General features: G+C 49.3%; 1 protein-coding gene and 1 long non-coding RNA gene across 4 annotated transcripts in view; one reads left to right on the forward strand and one right to left on the reverse strand.

Annotated features, from left to right (window-relative positions):
* Positions 1-5,919, forward strand: part of SIK2 (salt inducible kinase 2) — a 31,113-nt gene extending 25,194 nt beyond the window's left edge. Inside the window, exons 11-15 of one of the 2 annotated variants that reach the window (XM_058856857.1) lie at positions 213-497; positions 726-889; positions 1,322-1,444; positions 2,010-2,101; positions 2,530-5,919. In XM_058856857.1, the coding sequence (XP_058712840.1) occupies positions 213-497; positions 726-889; positions 1,322-1,444; positions 2,010-2,101; positions 2,530-3,097 (1,232 nt within the window). In that variant the 3' untranslated portion in view covers positions 3,098-5,919. The remainder of the gene's footprint in view (positions 1-212; positions 498-725; positions 890-1,321; positions 1,445-2,009; positions 2,102-2,529) is intronic. The other variant, XM_058856858.1, reaches the window with a different exon arrangement.
* A 5,452-nt stretch (positions 5,920-11,371) lies between these two features.
* LOC131588314 (uncharacterized) lies at positions 11,372-14,270 on the reverse strand. 2 transcript variants are annotated; one of them, XR_009279552.1, is made up of 3 exons: positions 13,698-14,270; positions 12,505-12,587; positions 11,372-11,543 (listed from the first exon to the last, which is right to left on the reverse strand). It is a non-coding gene; the product is annotated as an uncharacterized LOC131588314 (long non-coding RNA). The 2 variants fall into 2 exon arrangements; XR_009279553.1 differs by lacking the exon at positions 13,698-14,270 and adding an exon at positions 13,096-13,454.
* Between the last annotated feature and the right edge of the window lie 2,825 nt (positions 14,271-17,095).

Here is a 17,095-nt window from a genome sequence, read left to right on the forward strand (position 1 = left end):
AGGCCAGTGAACATCTGCAGAGTGTCTGACTGCAAAAAGCAGTAGCAAATCCCCATTATTGCACTGCTGGTTTTACTTGACAATTCCTTTGTCAGATCTGGGGTTTTTTTTGACTGTTCACTGTAAGACAGCCACTGTTGGCAGGAGTGGCTGGAGTCAGTGGCACTGATTCCCACTTTTATCCTGGTTTTTGTTGTTTTTTTTTGTCCCAGGGAAAGTCTATTCCTTGGATGAGAACTCCTCCCTGAGCAGCATCGACTCCGAGTACGACATGGGCTCCATCCAGAGGGATCTCAAATTCCTGGGAGAGACCCCTTCCCTGAAGGAGATGGTGCTGAGCAGCCAGCAGGCCCCACGAGTGGCTTCCCCTTTCCTGGGGCTCCGACCTGCCAACCCAGCCATGCAGGCCCTGAGCTCCCAAAAACGAGAGGCTCACAACCGCTCCCCCGTCAGCTTCCGCGAGGGCCGCAGGGCCTCCGACACCTCCCTCACCCAAGGTAACTCCTCTGCAGCAGGGATTGGTGTGTTCAGTGACAATTCTGTGTTTGAATCTGCTCTGGCAGTCATGACAGCCAGGCACAGCAGGGAGTGCCCTCCACGCTCAGCTGTGGCTCGGTTATCAGCTTATCTCCTGTGCTAAAATCCAAATCTCCTGTGCAGAAAATCAAATTGTTCTGACAAAGGGTTTTTTGGTTTGTTTTTTTTTCTGTTTGTCTCCTCTCCAGGAATTGTAGCATTTAGGCAGCACCTCCAGAACCTGGCACGAGCCAAAGGAATCCTGGAGCTGAACAAAGTCCAGCTGCTGTATGAACAAATGGGATCAGAGGAAGAGCCTTCTCTGACATCAGCTGCCAGCCAGCTGCAGGACCTCATTAACAGCCCTGCACAGGTACTAAAAGCAGAAATCGAGCTCCATCTTAAAGCTTTGGGACAGATCAGGAGAGGATGAGGTGGTGTGCAGACCTGGGAAGAGCTAATTGATAGATTAAATTCCCTGTTCTCCTTTCTGCCTTCCCCAGACTGGAGAATTTGCTGTCAGTGAGTGTCTCTGTCAGCTTCCCAAACCCAGCAGTCATTGCTTTCAATCTGAAGGATGTTTTGGATTTAGCAAAGGCCAGTAACACCTTTTCTTGGTGGAGGTATAATTGCAAGAAGTGCTCCCGGCCCGATTTTCAGAGTGAGACATTAAAGAGCTCCCAGTGAGTCGTTTGGAGCGGAACGGGAACGCGGCAACCGTGGAGCCTCTGGCAGGGAAAATCCTTAAAGAAAGGGTTAAGAGAGCCTTCTCTGGGCATGCAGCTTCTTCCTCTTCCCTCTGCAGGAGGAAGGCTCCCAGCAGCAGCAGCAGCAGGAGGCTCCAGCTGCTTTTCCCAGCAGTGCACACCCCCCGCTGTTATCCCGTCGGCAGAGCTTGGAGACGCAGTACCTGAAACACCGGCTGCAGGTAGCCCTGCCCTGCCCTGCCCGGGCCCAGCACAAGCTCTCAGGGGGTAAATGAGCACAGAGCAGCTGAGCTGGGAATTGAACTGTGTTTTTCTGGTGTCAGGCACTGACCCTAATTATGCAGAAAGTGCATTCTTGCTTTTTCCCTCCTCAGCCTGGCGGTGTTTAATAACTGCTGCTGAATGCAGATTATTGCTGGAACATCCCATGAAGGTTCTGCATCAGCACCTGAGGAGCCACTTCACCCCCTGGGCCTTCCTCTTCCACACCCCCTTTATTTCAAACCCATTTTCCTACACTTTTAGTTTATAAAAAACTGGAATTTCTCCAGTTTTCCAGCTTGCAGCTTCTTCCGCTTGGGAAGAAAGCTTTCCGTGGATTTTTATGGCACAATCTCTCCTGCAAAAATATTGTCTAAGGGTTAGAAGCCAATGGGCAGCATTGTGGCTTTAGGGAGTGGCTCTGTGGACAGCTGGGCAGTTACAGGGGTAGAAAAACTTTCTCTTGCTTTCTGGACTAATTCATTAAATCAAATAACATTTAAACCAGCTCTGCTTCCCTTGCAGAAGCCCACTCTGCTCTCCAAAGCTCAGAACACTTGCCAGCTCTACTGCAAAGAACTGCCCCGGAGTCTGGAACAGCAGCTCCAGGAGCACAGGTGAGAATCCCCCAAATTATGCAGAGGAATTATTCTGAAGGGTAATTAAAGAACTGGAACTCTCTTTGTCCATTTAGAAATGATCTGAAAAAAGGAAAGCTTCACTTCAAAACTTTGAAAAGCAAGAACAAGTCCTGCCATGTGTTTACAAATTTCTCTGCCTGATCTTCAGCTCCCAAATTCCCCAGAGCAGTGAACAGCAGGCTTTAAAATACAAACACAATGGGTCTCATTCTTAACAAACTGAATTAAACAATGCACAGGCTTAGCTGAGAAACTCACTAAAGTTACCAAAGGAGATGTGTGATAACGTTGAAAGGTGATAACTTTGATGTGCCGCAGAAGTTAAGGAGCAGGATTGCCCGGGGATTTTCCTGTGTGAGTGGTCCAAATGGCCAAAAATATCTGTTTTTCTGTCCTGGCTGCAGGCTGCACCAGAAGAGGCTGTTCCTGCAGAAGCAGTCCCAGCTGCAGGCCTACTTTAACCAGATGCAGATAGCCGAGAGCTCGTACCCCCGCGCCAGCCCGCTGCCCCTGCCCTGCCCGGAGGAGCTGCAGCCCCAGCCCCAGCCCCAGCCCCAGCAGCAGCAGCAGCAGCAGGAGCAGCAGCAGCAGCAGCAGCAGCCAGCCCAGTTCAGCCTGCAGCAGCCCCTGAGCCCCGTGCTGGAGCCCTCCTCGGGGCAGCTGCGCTTCGAGCCCTTCCTCAGGCAGTTCCCCAAGGTGCAGCTGGAGCCGCTGCCCCCCAGCCCGTCCCGGCTGTCCCCCCCGGGGCAGGGACAGCCAGCACAGCCCCTGCAGTTCCCCTTCCAGACTTGTGACGTGCCTGGGGTCCCCTCTGCCGAGCAGTGCCGCCTCCCCACGAGCTCTGAGAGCGGCTCTGCCGAGGCACAGCCCGGCTACGAGTCCCTGCCCCTGCCAGAACTGCCCGGACTCTTCGACTGTGAGATGATGGAGGCTGTGGATCCCCAGCACGGCGGCTACGTCCTGGTCAATTAGCAGCCAGGGCAGGCTGGAAGGACAAATAGAGAAGCATGTGAATTTTTGGTTGGTTTATTTTTATTTTTATTTTTATTTTCTGTTCCTAATTTCCCCCCCCAAACCCCGCAATTCATGGTAGTTTTTCGACTCTTGAATCGACAGGGGAATTAAAAATCCACCTGGCTGGAAGAAAAACAGTTAAAATAAAGCAGGAGGTGTTTGGCCCCAGTGGCAGGGGCTGGAGAACAGGGAGTGCAGCTTCATCCCACAAAGTCTGCGTAGAAGGAGGCAAAAAAGGTGAATTTCAGAGGAAGGAAATAACCCCTTCTAAAAAAATTTGGGGAGTTTATCAGCATTCATCCAACATGCACTTGGAGAGAGGAGAGTGAGTGCACACTTATCATACTTCTTGGCAATAAAAGCAATAGTTTCCATGGAAATTCAGGGTGGATTTGGGTCTGCGCTGATGGCAACTGAAATCATCTGGAGAACAGGAGCACCAGGTGGAGTTCATGGGAAGTTGCACTTTGGTTGAGCTCCTGGTCTGGAACTACTCCGTGGCCAGCCCTGAGCGTCTCAGGCAGCCACCACTTCCTCCTGCTGGCACCTGAATGGGATTTCCCAAGCCTGCCAAGGAGCTCTTCACTGGCTGCTGAAGGACTCTGGAGCAAGGGACAGCTTGACTTTGTCAAAAGAAACCTGGGACTGTGTGGAGAGACCTCTGGGTGGGGATCAAGGGTGAGCCAACAGAGCCAGAAGGTAAGAGAGCCATGAGAGAGACAGCAAGAGCTGCAGGAACTTACATTGATAAATAAAAAATCCACCTGGGTGGCTTTTAAAATCACCCCCTTTTGCCAGGAGGGCTCTGTCCTGGAGAAGTTCTCGCTGAAAAGGATCCACCTGTCCCTGGGTTGCATTTTTAGAAAAAAAAAAACAACAAGCAAACAAAACTGTGTTTTGAATTTGCAGTATGTGTTGCTGGTGGTTTCTTGAGCTTTGTATATTTGGACAGTTATTTAGGGTTTTAGAACTTTTAAGGGTTAAAAAAAACAAAACAATGAGCTTATAAAAAGTAAAAAAAACACCCCTGTGAAGTGATAGTGCTGTGCCTTTTTCAGTTCTTTATCAGCCTATATGCTTTTTTCTGAAGAAAGTAGACAATACCCCATTTATATCCCTGCTGTGGCCAAAGTCCCTTCAGAGCACACGTCCCACCATGTGGGACATGTTTAACTTTCTTAGTGTTTGAATGGCTCGTGTATATAGGACACTGAAAGTATCACAGCAATATTTCAGCATCAAACTGTTGATGTCTCGACCATTTCAAGGGATTGCTCCGGCTCCAGCTGGAGCTTCGTCTCCAGAACTTTCCAGACGTGAAATCCGAGTCATAGGAGGGGGACGGCTCAGGGAGCTGCAGGAGGATGAGAGCTCCAGTTTGGGGTTTGTCTCTGAGCCTCAAGTGTCGTGGGCCAGGCCAGCCTTTCCCTGAGCAGACTTTAAGCACAATTGCAGCTTCATCAAAGCACAAAGAGGCAGAGGAGCTGTGCTGATCACAGCAGAGTTTGCTGCAAGGTTTGGGCTTTGGTACTGCAAATGCCGAGGCTGGAGGGAGGTGGATGATCAGCGTGTACAGCAATAAGAGCACATTAAAACGTGGAAGAGGAGGAGTTCAGCTGCTGTGTGTGAAGGGCAGGAGGGTTGAACAGGTGACAGAAGGCAGCTGGTCCCTGTGTGCTCAGATAGAGACAACTCCTGGTCTCTGGAGCCTGCTCCGGCACTGGCCCAGCCCAAAAGTGCTCAGCTTCTACCTCTGCTATCAGGGATTCTCAAGGCAGCAGCAAAAAGGAGTTTAAGGAACAGGGATCACGAGAGAAAGGTGGCCAGAAAGCTCTGAGAGAAAAGGTTTTTGTTGTGTGGTTTCCCTTCAAATGTCTAACACAGTGGAACACAAACCCAGCGACACCTGAAGGGAAACAGCCTGACAAAAACTGCAGCAGAACAGGGCAGGAACAAAGAGGAAACCGAGTCCTGTCCTTTCACTCCTCCTTCCCCACCCCACAGCATCACCCACACGCTCTGGAATGTGCAGTCTGTCCAGGCACTCTGGGCAGTGAGAGCTGCTTCCAGGACAGCCCCAGTGCTGCTGGGGGACTGCCAGAACAATAACCACTTCCTTCCCCATCCAGCTCCAGGATCCTGCACGTTGCAGGACTCGAAAGATAAAAATAATTCCGTTCTGGAGTTCTGCAATGCATTTTTCAGGATGTGCCAACCGCTCTGAGCTCCTCTGAGCTTTGCAGTGCTGGGCAGGGGGAAGCTGCAGGATTTTTTAATGTAGTTTAGACTGACTCTTTCCCCTCAGCCAAAAGCATATTTAACATTTCATGTAATTTCCTTTAAGCCAATTAGGACTAAAAGGCTTCTGAAGCCTTCTCATACAGAGAGGATCCATTGGGCACCACTTCCTACTCCTTTGAAGTGGCTTTTTTTGTTCCAATCTGTTCTGTTCTAACATTAGAGAACTGTGTACACTACTGTTAGAGTAATTATTAGCTTTATTATCTTGTACTACAGCCTCCTTTGAAGAGACTTTGGTGTGATGTATATGGGGTACAAATTTCATACGGAGAAAAGTGCAATATGTGTGTGTGTGGTATGTTCTTTAATGTATTTTTTTAAGGATTTAGAGGGTTTAGTCTCTGCTTTGGGATAAATGCACTAGTTTTGTGAGCTCCAGTTTGGCAAGTTCATCTGTAGTATTTACATGCAACTGATCTGCTGGACTCTGTAAAGCAGTTACAGTGTATTAATACAAAATAAAGAATATGTGCATTTCATTTTTTAAATTTCTAGTGAGCTAAAGCAGCGCCTGCCACTCCTGTCTTCATTAGGGTCAGGTTATTTTCTCTCTGAGGCACCAGAACAGTTCATGTCTGCTGCAGTCACTGGATTTTCTAGACTGAGGTTTGTTTCCCATGGTTCTGGCACACTTGGGGTTGTTGGTACCACTGACTTTTTTTTTTGCCAAATACGAATTTGGAAAGATTTGGCACCACAGGACTGGCACAGCACTTTGCACTTTCATCAATGGAAGGCTCATTCAAAATTAATTAAAATGAGATCAAAAACCAGCGGAAAAATCCTTAGCAGCCCTTGTTTTAACACCACTGGTGACATTTCTGTGACCCTCGTGGTTCCTGCTGATGCCAGGATCTGATGTTTGGAGGTAAAATGCAAAAGTTAGTGGAGAACCAGTGGATTCACCTGTTCCCCCACCCCAAAACTGCTTTTAGGTGGTGACTCAGCCCCAAACAGCCGCCCCAAGGGGTTCTTGTGACCCACAGGGACACAAAACCCTTTCAGCAGGATGTGTGTGACAGCTCTGAGCACCTGCCCTGTCACCTCCCGTGTCCCCCAGGAGCCTCCAGCCTCTGCTCTGGGCCAGGTGCCGGCGCTGCTGTGGCTGCTTCCCCCTGATCCCGATCCTCTGCTGCTCCCAAACCCCCCAGAGAGCCTGGGCAGCACCAAGGCTGAGGTGCCTGCACGTCCTGCCCAGCCAGGGACATCAGCAGGGCCATGGGGTGACACTTGGCTGTCCCCACAAACAGGACATGAGGAAGGGAAACACCACAAACCCCACCTTAGGGTGAGAGGAGCTGCAGACTGTCACTGTCCTGTCCCCACAAACAGGACATGGGCACAGGGGAAATGCCACAAACCCCTCCCAGGGTGAGAGGAGCTGCAGACTGTCACTGTCCTGTCCCCACAAACAGGACATGGGCACAGGGAAATGGCCCCAGTCGCCCTCACACGCTCCCAGTCCATCCCTGCTGGCAGGCACAGCGAGGCAGAGAAGGTGACACGTTCAGGAGACCTCAGCTGAACTCCCAAGCTGTCTGCAGGACACTCCTCCATCCCTGCTGCCCCAAAGGCTCAGGCTAAGCCATCCTTATCCCGGTGGAGACAGGAGAAAGCCTCCCTCCCCCTGGCCCGGCTCAGAGCCTGTAAATCCTGCATTTCCCAGCATTTCCCCGCGGGCTCGGGGCCAGCACAGCTGTGGCAGGGCTGGTGGCAGTCCCTGGCACTGGGATCAGCCACTGCCACCAGCACGGGTCACACTGCGGGGACAGCGCGGGGACAAAACGCAGCAGCAGCTCTGGAACCCGGGCTGAGCTCGTGCACAGAGCCCTGCAGGGCTGGGAGAGCCAAAAGGAACCCTAAAATTTTGTCTGAATTCAGTGTACACAGCTCTGCTGCTGAGCAGGGCTGGGAGAGCCAAAAGGAACCCTAAAATTATTCCTGAATTCAGTGTACACAGCTCTGCTGCTGAGCAGGACTGAGAAATCCAAAAGGAGCCTTAAAAACGTGCCTGAATTCAGTTCACACAGCCCTGCTGCTGAGCTGGCTTGGACAATCCTAAAATTGAGGGATATGTCAGAGTGAATATAAAATAAGAGCAGGAATTAATTCTCCTCCCTTTCTCCCTCCACTGCTGGGCAAAGTGCAAGGCTGGAAAACGAGGCATAAACTCTGCAGCCCTCACCCTGATGGGAAGGTGGCCAAGCAGGTCACTGTGGGGAAAGAATTGCAGGCTCAGCCAGCAGAGGGTTTTGCTGATTCAGGTGATTTTCCAGTGGGAATATTGCATTGGAGGGGAGGTCAGATGGCAGAGAGCTCCTTTGAAATGGGATGAAAAGGAACTTCTTCTTGGGTGACTCCCACAGGGCATCAGCTGTGAATTTGAGGCAAACCCTCAAAGGGATAAGGATCAGGGAAATGAATGGAGAAATATGGGAAATTCTGCCCCCAGTGCTTTGAGGATTCCATTGCTTGCACCTCGAGGTACAGAGAATAACTCAGTGCCACTGGCTGAGGTTTGCAAGGCTAAAGGAACAGGCTCTGTGCGGACTAAACCTGATATTCATCTGATTCTGGACAGGTTATCCTGATTCTCAGTGGCTAAAAATCAGCAGAACAAAAAGTAAATTGTGGAAAAGCCCAGACACTCAGGCAAATGAAGAAATTTGAGGTTATTCTGAGTGTAAAACCACAAGACTGAGTAGAAACTGAAACCTAGGCAGGAACATCCTCTAATTTAAAAGAAATGGCCCCTGATTAAAAATCATACCTGCAGCTCCAGCAGCAGAGAATTCCACCCAGTGCCAATAATTTAATAACCACAGGAAATCTGTGCCTGCTGTTAGAACCCCACAAATCTTACAAAGGACAAGCAGCTACCCTGGGGGTGAAATAAACCCTGGGTGGGGGGTGAAGACTGAGAAACTGAGCCCTGAGAGCCCCAAAAAGCACATTCAAACCTCACACATCCCCCCTGGTGCCAGGATAACCACAGAGACACCAGCAGGGTGCCCTAAGGAACCATCCCATCACAGGGAATCCCAAAAGGAACTCATGGGCACTCAGCCCACACGCTCAGGAATACAAGGATGAGGCTACAGCAGGTTTTATCCCCCTTTTATCTCATTTTAAAAGTTCTACCTGCCCATTTTCCCAGAGTTTCTAATCCACCATCCCTCCCTGGAAGGCTCCATTTTCCCCAGAGCTGTCACTCAGTGTTCCCTGAGTTTCAACATGGGGCTTTCAGGAGAGATCTCTCTGCTCAAAAAGGTCCCTAAAAGTGGTGCTTTCCTGCCAGGGAAATGCCACAATGTGATTTTATGTGGCAGCCCCTGCTGGGGTGACTTATCAGCAAATAAAGGCGGCGGGGTTTTGATAAAGATCCGTGCGGGGTTGGTTTGCAGAGCAGCAGCAAAACCACTCAGACACAGGGAGCTAATGGGAGGTTTGTTCCCAGAATACCCCCAGATGGACATTTACTGAGCTGAGAGTGCCCTGCCAAGCCCAGGCACATTTTGGGAGTCCAGAACTCCCTGCTGGAGAGCAGAGCTGACGTCAAGAGGGGAAATGACAGCAGGGGCTGAATCACCTGGGTCTGCCTCCCCCTGTGCTCGGAGCCTGGGAGGCAAAGTGGCTGTTTCCATGGAAAACGCTTCATCAGAGCACGGCAGCCTTCTCCAGGACCACCAGCTCCCACCAAAATGGTATATAATAGGTATTTATCCAAAAATAAACACCCCGAGCTTCTCTGTCTCTTTGAAAGCACCATTGCTCAGCTCAGGTGCTGTCATGCACGGATTACACAGGGAAAAACCTCTCAGAAAGGAGCAAAAGTGACATTTTCCTGTTCCTGCCCCCATTCCAGGGCAGGCTGCTCTGCTCAAAATTAACAGTTTGCAACTTGGTCACTTGGAGAAGCTCCTGGTCTGGGGAATTGGGAGTTTAAACTTCACCAAAGAGCTCCTGTTCATGGCAAAGAACCCTGCAGGAGCCGAGTCCTCTCCTTCAGCAAACCAGAACACCCAGAAAACAGCAGGTGAGGAACTCTAAATACCCACAAAGGCCCAGCCCTCCGCTCAGAACAATTCCTGAAGCTGGAAAATGAGAGCCCAGCATCCCTCAAGCACCAGTTCCCAACTTCCCCATCAAACTGGGCTACCCTCAGAGCCCTGAGCGCAGTGGCAGAGCTCAGGAATTCCCTTTTCCTGGGCTCCCAAGCGCTGGGTGGGGTGAAGAGGGGAACAAACCCACAGAAAACGTGCCTTTAACTCCCCCTTCCCCTCGAGCCAGAGCGGGAGAACATCATCATTAACGCAGCAAATTAGCAGCCGAGCCTCGTTCGCCCTGCTGGCGTCACTGGAGGGATAATTAATAATTCCCACTAATCAGGGCCTGCCAGCAGGAGCTGGGGCACGGGCAGGGCAGGGCTGAGGCTCCCCTTTGGCAGCAGCGTTTCCTTGGAGCTGTTGCCATGCCAACACATCTGTCTGGGCCATCCTGCTCCTCACAAGCTCCAGGTAATTCAGCTCAGAAAGGTTCTCAAGGGCTTTAACCCTTCCTGGGAGCAAAGCACGGAGCTCTCACAGGTGCCGGTGGAAAAGGAAACTGCTGCCAAATTTCCCCTGCTGAGGGATCCACCAGCGCTGGATGGATGCAGCTAGGTCAGAAAAAAACAATAAAACAAATCCAAAAACACGCACAAAACCCCCCAAATCCAACAGCTGTGGTCCAGCAGGAATTGCCTAAAGCCTGAGCTACAAACCAGAGAGCCCAGCAGCCCTGAGAGGGGCATGTCCTGTTCTCAACCCCACAAAAAGGGCCCCAGACCTCTCCCCCCCTCGCTGCCCCACACCACAGCCACCACAATTTCCCATTTCCAGCCCCAAATCACCCTTGGCCGACAGACACAGATCCCAACCGTGCCAAGCTGTTAAAAATAAGCAAAACCCTGACCTCCTTCTGGGACTTCAGCCCTTCAACCATTCCCAGATTAACCCTTAACCTCTGGCTCCAAAGACTTCACCTTTTCTTAATGTTTATTTGAAATAATCACATTTTTGAAGAGAGGCCAGAGCTTTATGAAGATCAGCTGCTCCTCAGTTCTTTGACCAGATTTATCCTAAATATTGACAATAATGGCAACAACTGGTGCATTTGATATTCCACAGTGCAAGATGGACTTGAAAAGCAAACACTCTGAGTGCCATTCACTTCAGGAATTCAAACAACAGGGATTTTGGGGGAAGGCTTTCTGAAATCCCCGTCAGGAAAGTCCCTCTGCTCCCTGAGCTCCAAAGGAGCCCCAATAATTCCATCCTGACCTGCACTGATGTCAGGATTTAATTGGGATAATCACACAGCACCAGCAGGAAAACAAGGGCTCAGAATCAGCTCATCCCTGACTCACAACTGGAGGCAAAGTGGAAGCAAAACCATTTCTGGGTTATTTTGAACCCGTATTTTGAACCCTGACATGACACAGCCGCATTTTTCCCTTTCCCTGGGGGATTTGTCCCAGAATACCAGCCTGTAAAAGGGCTGATTTTCTATCAACAGTTCTTAGAAGCCACAATGGCAGCTTTAATTGTATTTTTCTCCAAAAGAATTAATTGTAAACTGACTAAAAGTCAGCCTGGAGAGACTCGGGGGGAAGGCAAGCTCAGCTCCTGGCACAGCTCTGGGAGCTCTGCATTGTTCCCAGCTGGGTCACTGGGGGATGGAGAAAAACCTTTCCAGACCCCCAGAACTCCTGAAGAGGCTCAGAAAGACTCAGAAATGGAAGAAAAAAAAGGGGAACAGCCGATATTTCGACTGATAACCCAAAGGAGCTGTGATTAGGAGCAACCCTCCCCTCTGAAAAATAATAAAAATATATAAATAAAATAAATTATTTATAAAAAAATACAAAAGGAACACACCTTCACCCAGCAATCCAAATCCTCATCCACCTCCAGGGTGGATGATTTTGGTGAGATTTTGGTGCAGAAAACGCTGGGATGGGGCTGGCACGACCCAAACACAAGGGAGAGCTCTGGGAAGAGAGAAGGTGACGCATAAAAAGCTCTTTTTTATCACCACCTGCTGCAGGTTTTGGGGACAATCCCTGAAAATAGAAAAATAGAAAATAAGTAGAAAAACAGAAAATAACACAAGATGTTTCCCTCCCAACACTGCCCCTGTGCAAAGGCCTCCCCAAAGCCCCTGGGATGTGGGGCTGGGTGGCTGTCACAGGACACACAGCGGGTTTTTGGGGTGAAGGCAGCATGTCAGGGTTTATTTTGGGCTGTATCCACACAGAAACGGCCAAAACATTTCCTAAGGGCAGAGGCAGCTGCAGCAGCCGGGGTTTGGAGCCAGCAGAGTTTGGGGCCAGGGGTGCTCTGCTCCCCTGGGTTTGGTCACAAGGCAGGAGGGGCCAAAGGTTTTGCTGCAGGGATTTGCTGTGTCAGGGGTGATTCTGGACACAGCCGAGTCTGCAGGCACAAATTCTCCATGAAGTGTTGTTGTTCATGTTTTTTTTCTTAAAACAAGATGTAGAAGTCCTTGTTTTATAACCAAAACTATATATATATATATATATATATATATTTTTATATATATATATATATATAATATATATATATTTTAATATATATATAATATATTAAAAATTTATATCTAGATATATGCAAATATATATATTATATATTATATATAATTATATAGTATATAGTATAGTGTTAGTATATTAGTATAATTATAAATATAATATATTTATATAATATATATAATAATATATATATAATATATAAGGTATTATATATTATATATTATATAAAATATATTATATATTATATATTATATTATATTATATTATATTATATTATATTATATTATATTATATTATATTATATTATATTATATTATATTATATTATATTATATTATATTATATTATATTATATTATATTATATTATATTATATTATATTATATTATATTATATAATATATTATATTATATTATATTATATTATATTATATTATATTATGCAAATGCAACTGGGAAAAATGGGATTTTTTCTCACCAGAGTGTGAGGACGAGGCTTTAGTCCAAGCTCCATTCTGCCCTGCCTGGGGACATTTCTTTTTGGGAAGACACCAAGTGTCCCTAGAGGAGGAAAGCACCATGAAATCCAGGCTCTTCCAGCAAGGTAAGAGCTGCAGCTGCTCAGATCCCACATCAAGACCCACAGGGTTTTATCCCCTAAACACTGCTGGAATTACACAGAGGAGAGCTGCTCCCTCCCCAGGAAGATCAGTCCTACAGAATGACAGAGAAACCTTTGACATCTATCATGAAATATTAATAAATACTGTAATAGAGCTTTTAATTATAGCGTCTATACACGCTTAAATTCACTATTATTTATATCTGCTCCTAATTGCTCATTAATCACACACCAAGCCAAGCTGGAAGCACCTGAAAAATTCCACTTAAGCTTTGAAAATGACCATGGGCCAAAGGGATGGAAGCAGCCCAAAGTTTGCCTTCAGGGAATTTGGACCACCCTCACAGGGAAGGATTTGTCCCCAATATCCAACCCAACTTCCAATTTTTTTAACCAATTTCCCCTTTCCGAGGCAGAACTAAATGAAGATAAAGTGATGCAAATCACCCTTCCAAACCAATGTGGAGCCCTCCTGCACACAAGAGCTTTAAATCTTCCTCCTCCAGAGGTTTTAAATCCCAGGGCAGGCTTGGAGTCAGGCTCAGCAAGGAGTTACACAGCACAAGGGACCACTGGGGTGGTTTTTTTTGGCTTCAGCTCCGAGGGCACAGAGATGGATTTCACTTGGCCAAGCTGCAGAAAGCAATTAAAGACCAGGCTGCCTTCCCCTACCAGTAGAGGAGAAAAGTTTCCTGCTGGAGCCAAACAACTTTAACAAAGCAAAGAGTTTGCCAGGGAAGATCTCTGCCAGTGAGGATCTCTTGGTAGAGAAGCAGAAAGGCAACGCTGCACTGAGAGGCAGAAAATGTCATTCCTCTCTGGAAAGAAAAAATAAAATTCTTGGGGATCGTAGGAATTGCAGTAATAGGGAAATGAAATGTTTTAATTAATAGAAATTAATTGAAAATAATGAGGCCAAGGACTTGCAGTGATAAAGCTCCAAGTTACACACAAGTGGTGCTCATACCAAAAATCCTTCTGGACAGGGCTCTGGCAAAGTTTGTTTATCAAGACTGCTAAAAAAAAGTGCTGGAGACCATCCTTGTTACCTTCCCTCCTGGATTTTTGTGCAAGATTTGGGATTGAATAAACGCTCCTGTGGTTTCCTCTCAAGATTCCACCTTGGGATGGAAGGAATGGTCCTGTGGCTTCCCCTTCCCAAACTGCAGCCCTCCTCGGGGCTGGAACACTCTGGAACTCAGAGGAGGAGATTCCTCATCTTCAGGAACCCCCACGGGCCACTGCTGCACCAACAGAAGCTGCCAGTTTGGGAGACTCCGGGGCAGGAGGAACAAACACCAAAAACGGGAGAGCAGCAGCGTTTTAACAGTTTGCCTGGGAGAGTAAATATTGACTGGTGAAGGGGGAAAAGCCAGCTCATCCTCCTTTTTGGTGGCACAGAGGAGGAGCCCTCCCAAGCCAGCAAGAACACAAAACACAAGGAAATCTCTCAGCAAATATTTCTGGAAGGTGGTACTGGATGATTGATCGGCACAATGGCTCTGTTCACGGGCAGAAGAATCCCAGAGGCTGCTGAGAACATCCAGGGAATTCCCATGGCAGGGAAATGGGCTCTCCATAGCCAGAACGGAGCACCAGGAACACGGAGTGCTCCAGCAGAGCAGGAAACCAAGCCCAGCTCCTCCCGGGGAGATGCTGGACCCTCCCTGCCCTCTTTTATCAAGGAGTCCTCTCAAGAGGTTGCAGGACTCAGCTTTTGCCTGCACCAGTTTCCCTCGGCAGAATTTGCTGCCCAAGCACCATCAGCACTTCAGTCAGATGAGGCAAAACTGGCCAGAGCTATTTAGGGCGTGAAGAAGAGAGCACAAAAACACATCAACAGTTTTCATCACCCCTCTGGGAGGTGCAGAGTCCACAGAAACGCATCTGTGAACTCACCAGCGAAAATAATCCACAGAATATCCTGGATGGAAGGGATTGTGGAGTGCAGCCCCTGGTCCTGCACAGACACCCCAAAATCCCACCCTGAAAGCCTTGTCCAAATGCTCCTGGAGCTCTGGAGCCTCGGGAATGTGACCATTCCCTGTGACCAGCACCCTCTGGGGGCAGAACATTGTCCCGATATCCAACTTAAACCTCCCCTGGCACAGCTCCAGCCGTTCCCTGGTCACACGGAGCTGCAAAAAATGCCCAAATTCAGCCCCCTCCCCATGGCCAGCCCTGTCCTGGTGTGGTGAAGCGCTCAGCGTGGGGACTGCCAGGCAGCTGAGGGGAAAAGCAGATTTTGGGGGCTGGAACACAGCTCTGGATCATCTGACAGCCCCAGCTGCGAGCTGCTGTTCCTGTAAATCATTCATGCACCAGAGGCACGGCAGAGCCCAGGTGACATTTCAGAGGCAGCCCCGACACTGTTGGTGAGCTCCCTGAAATCTCCTCTTTCCCTTTTGTTTAAACATTTTAAATACCTCCCTGCCTGAAAACCGTGGAATATTCACACTGCAGCCAAAATCCCAGCGAGTTTTTATGATGTAAGAAAGGGAAATAAAAAGGTCCTGTGGTTTCTTCTGCCTTGTTCTCCTGACTTTCACGAAATGGACAAGTCAGACCACCCATTTCTCTCATAAATTACTGTTCCCTCTCTCACCTATTTGGGCCCAAAAAAAGTGAGTGAGGATTGCACCTAATTCCTCTCAATGATTCCCCTCTCCAGGCCTGTCATTGTTGGATGGACAAGCACAGCCCTGGCTTTCCCAGCAGCTCCCACAACTTTTTCTTCTGGACTGCCAAGGGTTTAAAATGTTTCTTAGCAAACTCTGGAGCCCAAATGAGAGGAAGCAATTAATCACGGGTTTTCTGTACAGAATGGATTATCTGTCAATAAGCGTCAGCTCTCTGGAGAAGATGAGCTCCACAAATAATCCCAATTAGGCAGGGATTGTCCATCGCGGGCTGGAGACTCCCCCAGGGACATAAAGGGAGGGAGGCTCCAGCCATGGAGGGGATGCTGCAAAACCCCCTGGAACACCTCAGACTGAACCCCCAGAGCTGTCACAGCAGCAGGGACAGGTCACTGTGGCAGCAAGAGGGACCAAGGTCAGCATCTCCTCCGTCAGGGCAGCACAGGGGAGCCTGCAGCTTCCATCCCAGAACCCCAAGTTCCACCCGCAGCCAAAGCCCCAAGTCCCGGGACTTTCACCCCTGGATCCCCGGCTCCTCCCGGTTCTCCGGAGCACGGAGCCCTCTCCCGGGAGCCCGAGGAAGAGCTGGAGCAGCGCTTCCCAGCCACGAGTGGGGTTAAACCCGGTAAAGTCCCCACCAGGCTGAAAAGGAAGGGGCTAAAAAGCGCAGCCACCACCGAGCAGAGCCTGCAGAGGAGGCTGGGCAGGGAGAGGAGAGCTGGAGGATCACAAGAACAGCTGGGATTTGCCATCCTGCTGACACTGGGGTGGGTGTCTCACCCCCACAGCTGGAATTTGGGGGGCTGGAAGGTGGGGAGAAGACCCAACAGCAGGACAGGCAGGTTCTGGCCAAGCAGAAATCCAGAGAGAAAGAATCCGGAGAAAGAGAGAGAGAATCCGGAGAGCCAGAGAGAAAATTATGGGTATTTATAAGCAAACCTGTCTCTAAGGCAGCAGTTTCCAGAGTCTAATAATAGGGTTTGGGCTCGGTTATGGTGTGATTCAGCCAGAACTGCACAGAGCTGCTGGAAAGCTCCTGTCCCAAGAGCAGATTCCCAGGAAGCTGTGAAGGGAAGGAGCCCCAGAGGCTGGGAATTGCACTCCTTGCTCTGAGCCTCTGGATTGTCACAGCTGGAGCCCCAGGGACTCTCTGTGAGGCAGGGAAGGGCTGCACCTGCTGCATCTAGGGATGTGGAAACGCCACCTGCGCCCAAAACCGAGGTGAAACCACAACTCTGCCATGCCTTGACCACGGGGCAGGTCCCAAACCCGAGCTGGCAGTGTGAATCCACCACCAACCCCACATCCAGAGGCCCTGGAGCTGCTCCTTGCTGACTCAAAGTGTTGGAGCCTCCCCGGGCAGCGCCGAGGGGAGGATGCAAAACAGGAAAGGTCCAAACAGCCTGGTCTTTGTGCAAAGGAGAGAACAGGGCTGGGCAGCACCTGGACAGGCTGTTCTGAGGCTGGATAATTTCAGGGAGCAGCTCCCCACCCTGCTGCTCACTCAGAGCCTTTCCAACCAGCTCGTTTCAACACAGAATTCCTCTGTACTCGCTCCAGGCTGGACAAGGGTTGCACCAACGCCACTGTGGGACACCACAGGAGCCGGGTGGGACACAGAGAACCTCCAACCTCTGTGTGAAAAGGTGTTTGCAGCCGGTTTCATCTGTCATGTGTCATGTTTAACACTCCCCCAGGCATTCACCTCCCCGGCAGAATCCACAGAGCTGCAGGACACTGAGGGACAGCACTGCACCTGTGTTTATTCCCAGGAACAAACACCTGCTGGATCCCTCTGGAAAACATCC

Source organism: Poecile atricapillus, chromosome 25, assembly GCF_030490865.1.
Source record: "Poecile atricapillus isolate bPoeAtr1 chromosome 25, bPoeAtr1.hap1, whole genome shotgun sequence".
Classification (NCBI taxonomy): domain Eukaryota; kingdom Metazoa; phylum Chordata; class Aves; order Passeriformes; family Paridae; genus Poecile; species Poecile atricapillus.